This window comes from Tarenaya hassleriana, unplaced genomic scaffold (assembly GCF_000463585.1).
Source record: "Tarenaya hassleriana unplaced genomic scaffold, ASM46358v1 Cleome2, whole genome shotgun sequence".
In the NCBI taxonomy this organism is placed as follows: domain Eukaryota; kingdom Viridiplantae; phylum Streptophyta; class Magnoliopsida; order Brassicales; family Cleomaceae; genus Tarenaya; species Tarenaya hassleriana.
In genome coordinates this window covers 6,370,096-6,381,582 of record NW_010965372.1, presented here as the reverse complement: position 1 = coordinate 6,381,582, position 11,487 = coordinate 6,370,096, and the positions used below count along the sequence as shown (strand labels likewise).

The window sequence follows — 11,487 nt, the reverse complement described above, 5'->3', positions numbered from 1 at the left end:
CAATTTGCGGAAGAGCTCTCCCGACAGAGGCCGATGAGCACCCGAAGATTTACCGGATGAAGCTCTGGGCCACGAACGAGGTTCGTGCCAAGTCCAAGTTCTGGTCAGTAACTGAGTTTATCTTCCTTCTCTCGATTTTAGGTTTGTTTTCCACAGTTTGCCTTTTTCTGATGTTTTCCGATGTTTATCTGGATTCAGGTACTTCTTGAGGAAGCTGAAGAAGGTTAAGAAGAGCAATGGACAGATCCTCGCCATCAACGAGGTACATGATTTTCCACATTTTCCCTTTGGTTCTGCTATGCATATTTAAAATGGTTGTAGGATCTGAAGTCATTTTTTTGTTTCTGGAGTTATTGAGCAAATAGAATTTCGTTTCGTTGTCCTGAAAAATTCTATGGTTCTTGTCACTTGTTGTCTGGACTCTGGACATCGTTATAGCTTTAGTGGTGTTGTGCTGAGAGTTGAACATTCTTTGACCTCCATTGATGTCGATGATGAAGATTGCCTGTGAATCAATGATCTAATTGCTTATAGCTGTGCTGTTCCAGGGCATTGTCTTTTTATTGTCTACCTTTTAATCTTGATGTCATCTTTCAAGTCTGATTTTCCTTTATTGCATAAAAAATGGTTTTTTGTGGTACTGTTTCTGTTTCTCTAGCTGGATATAGTTTTGTTCTGTCTTAATCTCTCCTTTCACGTATTCTTGCTGGAAGTAAATATTTTTCCATTGTCCTAGGTTCTTTTGGTTCTTGCAAACTAATGTTCTGCAACTATACTTGATTCTTGAATTGACTGCTCAGAGCTCATCGTTTGTCTTGGAGGTTCTTTACTCAATGTCCTGATTGCTCTAAGCCTGATATATGTTCACTCTGAACCACTTGGACAGATCTTTGAGAAGAACCCGACAAAGATAAAGAACTACGGGATCTGGCTGAGGTACCAGAGCCGAACGGGTTACCACAACATGTACAAGGAGTACCGTGACATCACTCTGAACGGTGCTGTGGAACAGATGTACACCGAGATGGCATCCCGACACCGAGTGAGGTTCCCGTGCATCCAAATCATCAAGACAGCGACCGTCCCAGCCAAGCTGTGCAAGAGAGAGAGCACCAAGCAGTTCCACAACAGCAAGATCAAGTTCCCCTTGGTGTTCAGGAAGGTCAGACCCCCTACCAGGAAGCTCAAAACAACATACAAGGCTTCCAAGCCCAACCTGTTCATGTAAAAGTCCTGATACAAGCAGGTAACAGCCAAATATCCAGATGAATGAAAATTCATGGTTTTGGTAGAATTATTATGAAGTATGCCAGCTGTTTTGTTTTTGGGATTATGTTATTTATTTTTATGGATCTTGTTAGTGTTCAGAAGAGTTTGAACTCAGTTTTGTTTTTGTTGGACTTCGCAGTTCATGTTTCCTCTTTGCATAAGAAACCAATTCTCCCATTCTGTTAACTTTGTCATTGTCCAATTGAGGCCATTGGAGGATTACATTCCCCATGGTTTTATAATCAATCTTTGTACGCCCTTGACATTTGGCCATCCGTCCATATGATGATAGTGATGATATATATATACACATATATATATAAACTAATTGAATAGGTAGATGTATTTCATTAACAAAAGCTAGCTAATCATATGTAGTAACAAGATCTAAAAGTGGAAGAAATGTACAGATTAAATGTATTGTACGTTAGGATTGATTAAAATCCCATAATCCAATCTTAAACTAAAATTAAGTTGGTTCAGACTGCTAATTGGGAAGCTTAGTATTTTTGAAATGGTCAAATAAAAAGTTCAGATACAATATCTTGACAGCCAATCAATATTTGACACGTGGAGTCGGTTCTATAAACATCGATAAGGGTATTTTTGTAAAACAGTACAGGCTGAAATGAAAATATCTCCTTATAGAGAAACAAAAGATTCTCCGCTTGCTTCATATCCCTTCCTCGGCTCACTCTCGAGTCTCGTAGTTGCAATCTCTCTTCAATGGCGTCACACGATCACCATGACCATGATCATCATCACCACCATGATCACACCCACGAGTAATGCTACTCCACCTGAAAGCCTTCATCTTTCTATGATTTTTCCATTTTCTCTGCTTCTGATGATTGTAAACCCAGGAAATCGGACGGCAAAGGTGCGACGTCGTGGGTGGGTCCCGACGGAAGAGTGTACCATAGCCACGATGGACTCGCACCGCATTCGCATGAGCCCATCTACTCTCCGGGCTACTTTAGCCGCCGAGCTCCGCCGCTTCACAACCGTGATTTCTCCGAGAGAGCTTTCACCGTCGGAATCGGTGGACCTGTTGGGACTGGGTATGCATCCGTTTCTCTTTTGCCCTAAAGTTAATGTTTGGGATTTGATGTTTTAGAATTTGGGCATCGATCAAAACGAGTGCTTGAATTTCAATTTGGTTTATGCTTTCGGAACTTGGGTTTTGTAATATCGATGTTCAAATTTGTTGACCTGAGGATTGTTTTCATCGATTATTTTAGCTGAAACTGAGATTGGATTTTGTTTTGTTTGAACAGGAAAACAGCTTTGATGCTCGCTCTCTGTAGACTCCTGAGGGATAAATATAGTCTTGCTGCTGTGAGTATAATATACCTGTGATGAAAATTTCCACAGATTCAGAAGATTGCTTTCTATCAAAGTGCTGGTTATGTAACGGTGTAGGTGACGAATGATATATTCACGAAAGAGGATGGAGAGTTCCTGGTGAAGAACGGGGCTCTTCCCGAGGAAAGGATTAGGGCTGTCGAAACTGGTGGATGCCCACACGCCGCCATTCGCGAAGATATCAGTATCAATCTGGGTCCTCTCGAGGAGCTTTCTAACTTGTTCAAGACAGATTTACTTCTTTGTGAATCTGGCGGAGGTAAAGATCAACACTTTATTTGGGCGGATCTCTGATTCTTGGAAGATCCGAAAATAGTGTTATTGGGCACTGGTTGTGCTGTCTGAAAGATGATTACATCTTCATCATCATCATCCGAGGTTATATTGTAGAGACGTGCCTTCTGGGTTCTGAATGTGGGCTACAAACAGAGTTTAGTTTCTCTTTCTCATGGAGGTTCTGATAAGATTGACCAGCAGGGTTAGGATTTTCCTGCAGATAACTTAGCTGCCAACTTCAGTAGGGAGCTGGCTGACTATATCATCTATATTATTGATGTGTCGGGCGGTGACAAAATCCCGAGAAAAGGCGGTCCAGGCATCACTCAAGCTGATCTTTTGGTGCTCAATCTTCATATTGCAACCTGTCCAGAGTACTTGTTTCTTTTTTCCTTTTTTTTTAATCAAGTTTCATAATCTATGTGAATTCCAACTGCAGGTGATAAACAAGACAGATCTTGCACCAGCTGTTGGTGCCGACTTATCTGTCATGGAACGTGATGCCCTCCGCATGCGAGATGGAGGTCCTTTTGTCTTTGCTCAGGTCCGTTCTCTTCAGAATCCGGTCTAAGTTTCGGTCTAAGTTTCATCTCTTGACAACAAAATTCATCACCAGGAAAGAAATCTTACCCCATGCTTGTGAAGAATTTAGAAACAAAGGAATCATCTTTTCGGATTTCTATTTGTGGCAGGTGAAGCACGGGATCGGAGTGGAGCAGATTGGAAACCACGTCTTGCAGGCTTGGGAAGAAGCAACGGGGAACAAACGCCATTGATGAACCAGCAACCGAATAAAAGAAAGATCTGGCATGGTGGTGCTGTTTCACCTAGGAAATCTATGATAAATCCGAGTACTTACTGGACTAGCTTCTGTAGAAAACTTTGGCCCATGGTTCATGGATCTGTGTTTCACTGAGGAAATAACAAAGTCTTTGAACTTCTCATACATTGTTTTGAACTTGAATGCTCCCTGCACACACACTCAAAAAATCCTTCAAAGTTCTCAACTTTAATAAAGTTTAACACTGATGTAGATGAATTGGAAGACATCAGATATGAAAGATACATAACCATAAAAATCATTTAAAAAAAATTCAAGTTCTTCATAAACATTAATTGAAATATACAGTAAAACTTCACCACATACATATCATCGTCTGCTCATGAAATTCCCGACCCCGAGCTTATGTGCTTCAGCTTTGAGTGACTTGAGGTATTGAACAGCTTCGTCGAGGATACAAGCAGTATTCATCTGTTCTCCTCCGGGAACTATTCTTCTCAGAACCTTCATTATCTTCTTCATCTTCATTCTCTTTTTTTGGCCATTGTTACAGCGGTAGCTGGAGCTTGAAGTTTCTGGAGAGAGATTCCAATTACGAGCTGTGCTGACTTCTTCCGCTTCTTCTTCATTATCGTCTTCTTCTTCTTCATCAAAGCTCAGTAAGGCATCAATCTCATCCGAATCCTCTTTCATAGAAGAGGATGCTTCTTCTTGGTCAGAGTTACTAAAACATTCCCCGGCATGCTTATTTTGAAACGAACTTGCAAAAGCATTCAAGGCTGGGGAATTGAGCTTCCGGGTCATCTCGGGATGGTACATCACTTGGCTCCTGTCACATGTTTGATCAAATATGATGAAGTTCTTCGAACATGCCATGGAAGGCTGAAGCTCAACATCATGGAACGGCCTAAGCTTTGCACATGGAGGAAGCACATAATCAAAGGCTGATGAAGAAGCATATGGAACTTGCATATTACTGTCACCCACTTCATCCGAGAAGTGAGTTGCTATAGCCTTTTGCCGAAAACGCAGATCTTTCTGCATCAGAAAAGTGTACAAAACAGAAAAAGGAAAACACCAGAAAAAGAAGCCGTTCACCTCAGACTCCGGGCTGCTCGACCTTTCAAGCTGCCAGCTGTTCAGTTCATACTGAAGGTACCGCGAATTTCCCACCAGAGAGAATGTCTTTCTATCCCAAACCAGAAACTTTCAACAGAATTTCAAATATCGACCCGACTTTTCAGACTACAGGATTTTCCATATCTGGCGATAATTCTTACGAAATCAAATTTGATAGCTTTCCAAAACCCAAATTCGTGGATATCCCCAACACCTGACTACGTAACGGGCTTAAGCAACTGTCGGAAATACTCAGCCTGCAAAGAGAGAAAAGGAAGATGAATGAGAGAGTTAAGGATAGCAGGCCATATAATTTACTACTGTAACAGACTGAAGATCATTAACCAACATATGTCATATGTTCAACAGATTGCTACTTGGTAACTAGATCCAAAATCTGTTATGTGTTGTGAAAAAGGAAACTCAGAACTGCTATCAGGTGTAAGGAGAGGTAATATTACCTGACAAACTTCCAGCAATTGGTAATTAGCAACGAAACATTTAGTCATCAGAACTCTTCCTACTTCCTTTACAGCTCGCTGTTCCTTTCTGTTTCTGACAATGCACATTCTCACTCCAAGAACCAGGGGCGCCAATAGAGAACTTCTACTCTAGATCCTATGAACAACAAATGCAAAACAAGAGGGAAAGATTCATTGACATGGATAAGCTGACATGAAACGTGTAAGGAAGGAACACACATAACAAGTTTTATCCGTGTCGTCAGATTCTGGAATATGAAGGATTAAAACGGGTTTCAAGATCAAAGCACAAGCTCCTCACCAGAAAGTATCAAATTTACAGAATCACAAGGAAGAAGACGACCAAACGAGTGCAAGTCCTGTTGAAAAACATGAAGAAGGGCGTCCAGGGCATCTTGATTCTCACTCTACAATTGCAGCTTTATATATTCAATGGCCTTCACCTTCTAACAAACTGCAAAGAAGGGGAAAAAAACAGATGGCTATGAAAAAGATCAAATACGCATCATTCTCCGTTAAGGAAAACCAAAACAGAACATCAAAGACCACAAGGAGACATTTGCTGTTTCCAACCATTACCAGCCTTTGTCTGCATAAGCTACATTACTAAAGAAAAACTCAAACCATAAACATAAAGCCCAAAGGGAGCAACAAACAGATAATTCAGCTTCACTCAGATGTCACAATAATCTCACGCGGAATCAAAGAACAAAAGGAAAAAGGTCCTAACACTTAACGAGAACCAGATATCGAAATTACGGTAAGACATTGGATTTTCCTGGAAAAAAGACGGAACTTTCACGCAAGCATACACTTTTTCAAAGCAGGAAACTGGACAACACCATCAAATTCGGATCATAACACAATTCTTGGGGATTGCCCAGCAACGAAAAGAACAGAAAGGGAACCTGATATGTCAAATTTCGCCAGGGGAAGAAAACTACAAGCGATTAACAAAGCAACCATGTCAGAAACGGACCATCGCAAAGCTGATCAATGGATCAAAGAACAAAATAACATCGCAAGCGTAATATGAAACCGAAACGAGAACATCGCACGGGAAAAAAAACCCAGATTCAAAAAGGTTAGCGCATTGAAACGACATGATGTTGTCAACATCACCATGAATCCGATACCTTTGGGGCCAAGAACAAAATCGATTCTCCCCCGGAAACAATGGGATTGAAGTAACGGACCAAAACTCAGGACTCTGCAGCCGAAGATCTAGAGAGGGAGAGAAAAATCTGCACGAGAAGAAGGAGAAGAAGTGACTGAGTGCTGGATTTTTTTTCCCCTGGTGCGTTTCGTTTGTTTTTGAATGTTTGTCCATTTTCAAGTTTATGACGAAGTTTCAGAAAAAACACAATTTGTGTTATTTTACTTTTCTTTTTCGACAAAATAAAAATTACCATTTAATTTTAAGCAAAAACAAATCTGGAAATATTAATATTTCTTTTACATTTAAAACTATCATATGTATAAGCAAATTTTGAAATACATAACCGTGACAGTCTCAATTGTACATTCATTTTCAAAATTTTGAATTTTTTTTTGGGTTTTTAATATTATGGTTTTAGATCCAAAATTATATTAAATAGATCAGTATAAACATTTAAAAGGTCAGCAGCTCAAACTCAAAAGGGAAAAAATTAAGAAAATAAATAAATAATGGGTGGTAGCGAAAAAAGCAATAAATAAATAAATAAATAAAGCACGCGTGACGGGAACGACAGTGGAGAGTCAAACACGGGCAACGTGGGCCGTTGGATCGAAGCAATCTTGGAATGGTTTCCGTTTAATGCGGAAGTGGTAATGACCGTTGGATTAATAAAGCACGCGTGAAAGGTTATATTTTTTTAAAAAAATTTAAAATTTTTATCTGTTAACTAAATACCCATGGTAAAATTGATTAGATAACCATTTCTTTATTTTGTAAGATTCTATTATTTGTAATCAAGTTTTCAATTAAATTAAATTCACAGTCAACTAATTCAATTTAAAAAGTATACATTAGATTAAATCTAAACTAATTATTATTGTTCATTGTATTGTATTCAATTTTATATTCAACGTCAAAAGTTCGTTGCTCGTTTGATTCCTTGATCCATGTCTCACTCAACATATTTCTATACTCTTTGTTTTTTTCGATTTTTTTATAAAAATTTATAGGAAGAGTCGTAATAATAGTGAATGTGACTAAAATGATGATGACGATAGGCGTACGAATGATTTTTTTTTTTTTTACAAATTTGTGATTGATGTTTGTACGTAAAAGCTGTAAAAAAAACATATTAAATAATACGATAAGTTATAATGATGTTTCCATTTTTCGTTTTTGTATGTGTAAAATATACACAATGTATTTTTTTTTACAATATCCACTAAACATTTACTGTACATTTTTTACAAATTTTGCAACAAAGTATTATTATACATTTTGTTTACAGAAAATTCAAATTTTGTTTGATTAGTTTTCGAGAAATGGAATCGAAATATTACATTCCTCCAATTTTTACGGCCATGGTCCCTCTTTTAATCCAAGATGTTGTACTTCTTAATAACTAATTATTATTGCGTGTATTCTAAAAAAAAAGAAAGAAATGTGGTCGGGAGGCTACAAATTCCAAGGAGGATGTAATTGGAACTTGGCTCATCATCAACAACGATAATAACAATATTAAAAAAAAACGTAATGTGAGTCATTATAATAAGGAATATATAAAAATATCATATGATACATCAATAATCTAATCGTAATTATAGATCCACCATTATTCATGGCATGTAAAGAAAAAGACCCAAGAGGAGAAGGGAAAGAATCTGAATCGAGTGGAGGGTTTGAAGAATGCTGGGCAAACAAGTGGGCTTGCTTGCTTGTTCTTGTTGGGCTTTAGTGGGCTTTTTTTTTAAAAATATTTATAATACGATATTGTGAGTGAGTTCATGAAAAGAAAAGAAATCCGCATTTTTTCAATTGTTTTTTAGAAAATAATTTGTGCATTTGCAGATAAAAAAAAAAAAGGATGATTTTCGGGAGGTGAATTGGTGTATTATCGATATTTTATAAACATTAGATAAATAATAAAGAGGAAATGATGTCTTTATATTGGAAAATGATCAATGTCTCGATTTCTATTGGTTGGTGACATTTTCTTTGGGCTTAGATTTTTGGCTGAGATATGATATCTAGTGGCCGATTATATTATCCATTAACAGGGCGACACGTGGCACTCCGGATAAAAATCATTAAGCGTATCTATCTATCCCTTGGGGTTCAAAGGGTATTTTCTCCCGTTAGATTTTCTCAATCGAATATATATATTAGACTAACAAATCTTTTATATATATATATATATATGTGTGTGTGTGTGTATATATAGCTTTTGCTTTGCATTTCCTCTGTCCAAAAGTTTTACGTATTTATTAGATGAACAAAAAAGATGTGGACATGATTTTGTTATTTGGGCATTTTACTTTGAATTCACCCTAATGAACTCTAAACATATGCGTTTCTTTGATCTTTTCTCTTATTATATATTCAATTTTCACCATCTTTCTTCAAGTAGAACATGGAAAATGAATTTGTAGTTAATTTCAACATTATTAACCTTCACTATATTTCAATTTCTAAAATAATATTTAGTGGCGGATACGAAATACCATATATAAAGAAAATGAGAATGAATAGGAAAACATTTGCTAATTTTTTCAAACTACATTTTAATCATTTATACCGTAAAAACATTATGTGTTTTTAGTTTATAGGGGTATTTGGAATTACTACAACAACGTTAAGGTGGTTTTTTTTGTTTGTTTGTGGGAAACTAAAGCACCCTTCAACGGATTTCATGTGAGTTAATTAATGGTTATTGTTACGGATGTAAACTAAAATGCAATTTAAATTTCATTGACAAAATTTAGTTTTCTTTTACATTTTGTATCATGACTGGTTAAAGAATCTAGAGAAAGCTGGTGGAGGAGACACTGCCACTTCGGACAGCAAAACGACAAAACCAAAATCTCAGAATCCAATCAGCAAACAGAGATAGATACTTCACAGATAACAAACCTTACTCCCAAACCCACTATATAACACCCAAGCATCCGCCAATCTAATTCCAACCACTCTCACAAATCACAAAAAAAAAAAAAAAAGGAAAAACAATTCCAATGGCTGCCTCGACCATGGCTCTCTCTTCTCCATCCTTCGCCGGAAAGGCAGTCAAGCTCTCTCCGACAGCTTCCGAAATCCTCGGAACTGCCCGCGTCACAATGCGCAAGTCCACCGCCAAGCCCACCGGTCCATCGGGAAGCCCATGGTACGGACCCGACAGAGTCAAGTACCTGGGCCCATTCTCTGGTGAGCCACCGAGCTACCTCACCGGAGAATTCCCCGGAGACTACGGTTGGGACACCGCCGGTCTATCCGCCGATCCCGAGACGTTCGCAAGGAACCGTGAGCTAGAGGTGATCCACTGCAGATGGGCAATGTTGGGTGCGCTCGGATGCGTTTTCCCCGAGCTCTTGGCTCGTAACGGCGTGAAATTCGGAGAAGCCGTCTGGTTCAAGGCCGGTTCGCAGATTTTCAGCGAAGGAGGGCTTGATTACTTGGGAAACCCTAGCTTGATCCATGCTCAGAGCATCTTGGCCATATGGGCCACTCAGGTTATCCTCATGGGTGCAGTGGAAGGTTACAGGGTGGCCGGGAATGGACCACTGGGCGAGGCGGATGACCTTCTCTACCCCGGTGGAAGCTTCGACCCGTTGGGACTAGCGAGTGACCCGGACGCGTTTGCCGAGTTGAAGGTGAAGGAGATCAAGAACGGCAGGTTGGCCATGTTCTCAATGTTCGGGTTCTTCGTTCAGGCCATCGTAACCGGGAAGGGACCGTTGGAGAACCTGGCCGACCACTTGGCGGATCCGGTCAGCAACAATGCCTGGGCTTACGCCACCAACTTTGTTCCCGGCAAGTGAGCGAGCTAAAGGTGTTTGTGTCGTGTCTTTGTAAGAGTGTGCATCGTGTTTGTGATGGTGATGTAAATTTACTGAGAATCTAATGGAATTTATTATTTCAGAAGCCAAAGCTCATTCTTCATTGTCTCTAATCGTCTGCAAGATTATCAACATTCACAATAAAAAGATTGTAGCAGACTCACCAACTCGAACACGATTTCATAGATATACACACGAGCAGAGCATACACCATCGGTGCCTTTGATCTAATCGTCATCTACCCCTCGACGTCTCTGAATCTGTAAACAGATCATACAGAATCACAGGCGAAGATATTTGATCATTTCGGGTAGTGTGAGTTTCTGAGGATTGCATATGGCTTACAGTGACTTTAGTCCGTTTAGTGGTTTGGCTGTTTATCTGTTCCAGCAGCGATATAAGCCGCTCCTCGGAGACCTGGAGAACGAGAACGTTTGATAGGTAAAAGTAAAACTCCGAATAACGACATTGAAAAGTCTCTTATTATACCTTTTCGACTATCTGTCCCGTTTGAGCAGCCCTGAGAAGAACGTCCTCAACGCCTCTGGCCTTGTCAGGTTTCACCAGAGCAATTCGAGCAACTATATAAAAAAAAATAATCAAAGGCATAAAACCCAATAGAAGAACCATAACGGGCATGGTAAAAACACGGTCACTTTAAACACGGAGGATGTAACTTGACAGTTAAGATCTGGTGACAATCACTACGGATTTACTAGGAACTAGTGCGGGGAAATGTACATGCTTCACCGCTAATCCAAAGAATATTCGATGATGAAAAAGTAGGCATTCGCCATCATCCATACTAGCAATGTGAGGAACCGCGAAACGATGCGAAGACGTGAGTAATTGTAACAGGAAAAACGGCTTTTACAGAACCTTAAACTCCAGTCTAATGAGCCAGTTTCTGGTCATTTGACATAAAAAAGGAACCAGACACAGCACATACCATGAAAAAGAAAGTGGATTAAACTGAAAGAATTTAAAAGTATACTACGAGGGAGAAATCACATCTCAAAGCTCAACACTTAGGATAAAGAGAAACAAAGCAGATTACTGCTGACCCTAACGTCATAATGCAAAAACAGGAAGAAAACCTAAAAATGGAACACCAAACCAGTTTAGACGAATTTACGTCTCTCTCGAGCTTCAGAGGACAAAATCTGAGTAAGCATCATTTGCCTACGTTCCTCTGCCTCCCTA

The 11,487-nt window shown here is 39.2% G+C and overlaps 5 protein-coding genes across 10 annotated transcripts in view; 3 read left to right on the top strand and 2 right to left on the bottom strand.

Moving 5' to 3' along the window:
* The window catches only part of LOC104812668 (60S ribosomal protein L18a-like), a 2,029-nt gene extending 574 nt beyond the window's left edge, over positions 1 to 1,455 (top strand). Inside the window, exons 3-5 of the mRNA XM_010539944.1 lie at positions 8 to 103; positions 199 to 262; positions 887 to 1,455. Of these exons, the coding sequence (XP_010538246.1) occupies positions 8 to 103; positions 199 to 262; positions 887 to 1,228 (502 nt within the window). The 3' untranslated portion in view covers positions 1,229 to 1,455. The remainder of the gene's footprint in view (positions 1 to 7; positions 104 to 198; positions 263 to 886) is intronic.
* A 481-nt stretch (positions 1,456 to 1,936) lies between these two features.
* LOC104812667 (urease accessory protein G) lies at positions 1,937 to 3,854 on the top strand. Its single transcript, XM_010539943.2, has 7 exons — positions 1,937 to 2,054; positions 2,133 to 2,330; positions 2,547 to 2,607; positions 2,692 to 2,893; positions 3,131 to 3,252; positions 3,350 to 3,454; positions 3,603 to 3,854. Exons 1-7 carry the CDS (start codon positions 1,996 to 1,998, stop codon positions 3,684 to 3,686), a joined length of 831 nt encoding a protein of 276 aa, XP_010538245.1. The 5' UTR covers positions 1,937 to 1,995; the 3' UTR covers positions 3,687 to 3,854.
* Positions 3,855 to 3,964: 110 nt separating this feature from the next.
* Positions 3,965 to 6,623, bottom strand: LOC104812665 (transcription factor bHLH144-like). 3 transcript variants are annotated; one of them, XM_019202465.1, is made up of 5 exons: positions 6,429 to 6,623; positions 6,201 to 6,232; positions 5,594 to 5,746; positions 5,272 to 5,428; positions 3,965 to 5,067 (listed from the first exon to the last, which is right to left on the bottom strand). In XM_019202465.1, the coding sequence occupies exon 5, from the start codon at positions 4,733 to 4,735 to the stop codon at positions 4,061 to 4,063; it is 675 nt and encodes a 224-aa protein (XP_019058010.1). In that variant the 5' UTR covers positions 4,736 to 5,067; positions 5,272 to 5,428; positions 5,594 to 5,746; positions 6,201 to 6,232; positions 6,429 to 6,623; the 3' UTR covers positions 3,965 to 4,060. The 3 variants fall into 3 exon arrangements, with proteins under 3 accessions (XP_019058010.1, XP_010538243.2, XP_010538244.2); XM_010539941.2 differs by lacking the exon at positions 6,201 to 6,232; XM_010539942.2 differs by lacking the exon at positions 6,429 to 6,623 and having other exon boundaries at positions 6,201 to 6,422.
* A 2,788-nt stretch (positions 6,624 to 9,411) lies between these two features.
* On the top strand, positions 9,412 to 10,369 carry LOC104812662 (chlorophyll a-b binding protein 1, chloroplastic-like). The gene has a single exon (XM_010539935.2). It carries the CDS (start codon positions 9,463 to 9,465, stop codon positions 10,264 to 10,266), a length of 804 nt encoding a protein of 267 aa, XP_010538237.1. The 5' UTR covers positions 9,412 to 9,462; the 3' UTR covers positions 10,267 to 10,369.
* Positions 10,294 to 11,487, bottom strand: part of LOC104812663 (DNA-binding protein DDB_G0278111) — a 2,523-nt gene continuing 1,329 nt past the window's right edge. For 3 of the 4 annotated variants that reach the window (XM_010539938.1, XM_010539937.1, XM_010539936.1), the window contains 4 exons: positions 11,420 to 11,484; positions 10,774 to 10,865; positions 10,630 to 10,701; positions 10,294 to 10,544 (listed from right to left, as the gene is read on the bottom strand). In XM_010539938.1, coding sequence (XP_010538240.1) covers positions 10,512 to 10,544; positions 10,630 to 10,701; positions 10,774 to 10,865; positions 11,420 to 11,484 — 262 coding nt within the window. In that variant the 3' untranslated portion in view covers positions 10,294 to 10,511. The remainder of the gene's footprint in view (positions 10,545 to 10,629; positions 10,702 to 10,773; positions 10,866 to 11,419; positions 11,485 to 11,487) is intronic. The other variant, XM_010539939.1, reaches the window with a different exon arrangement.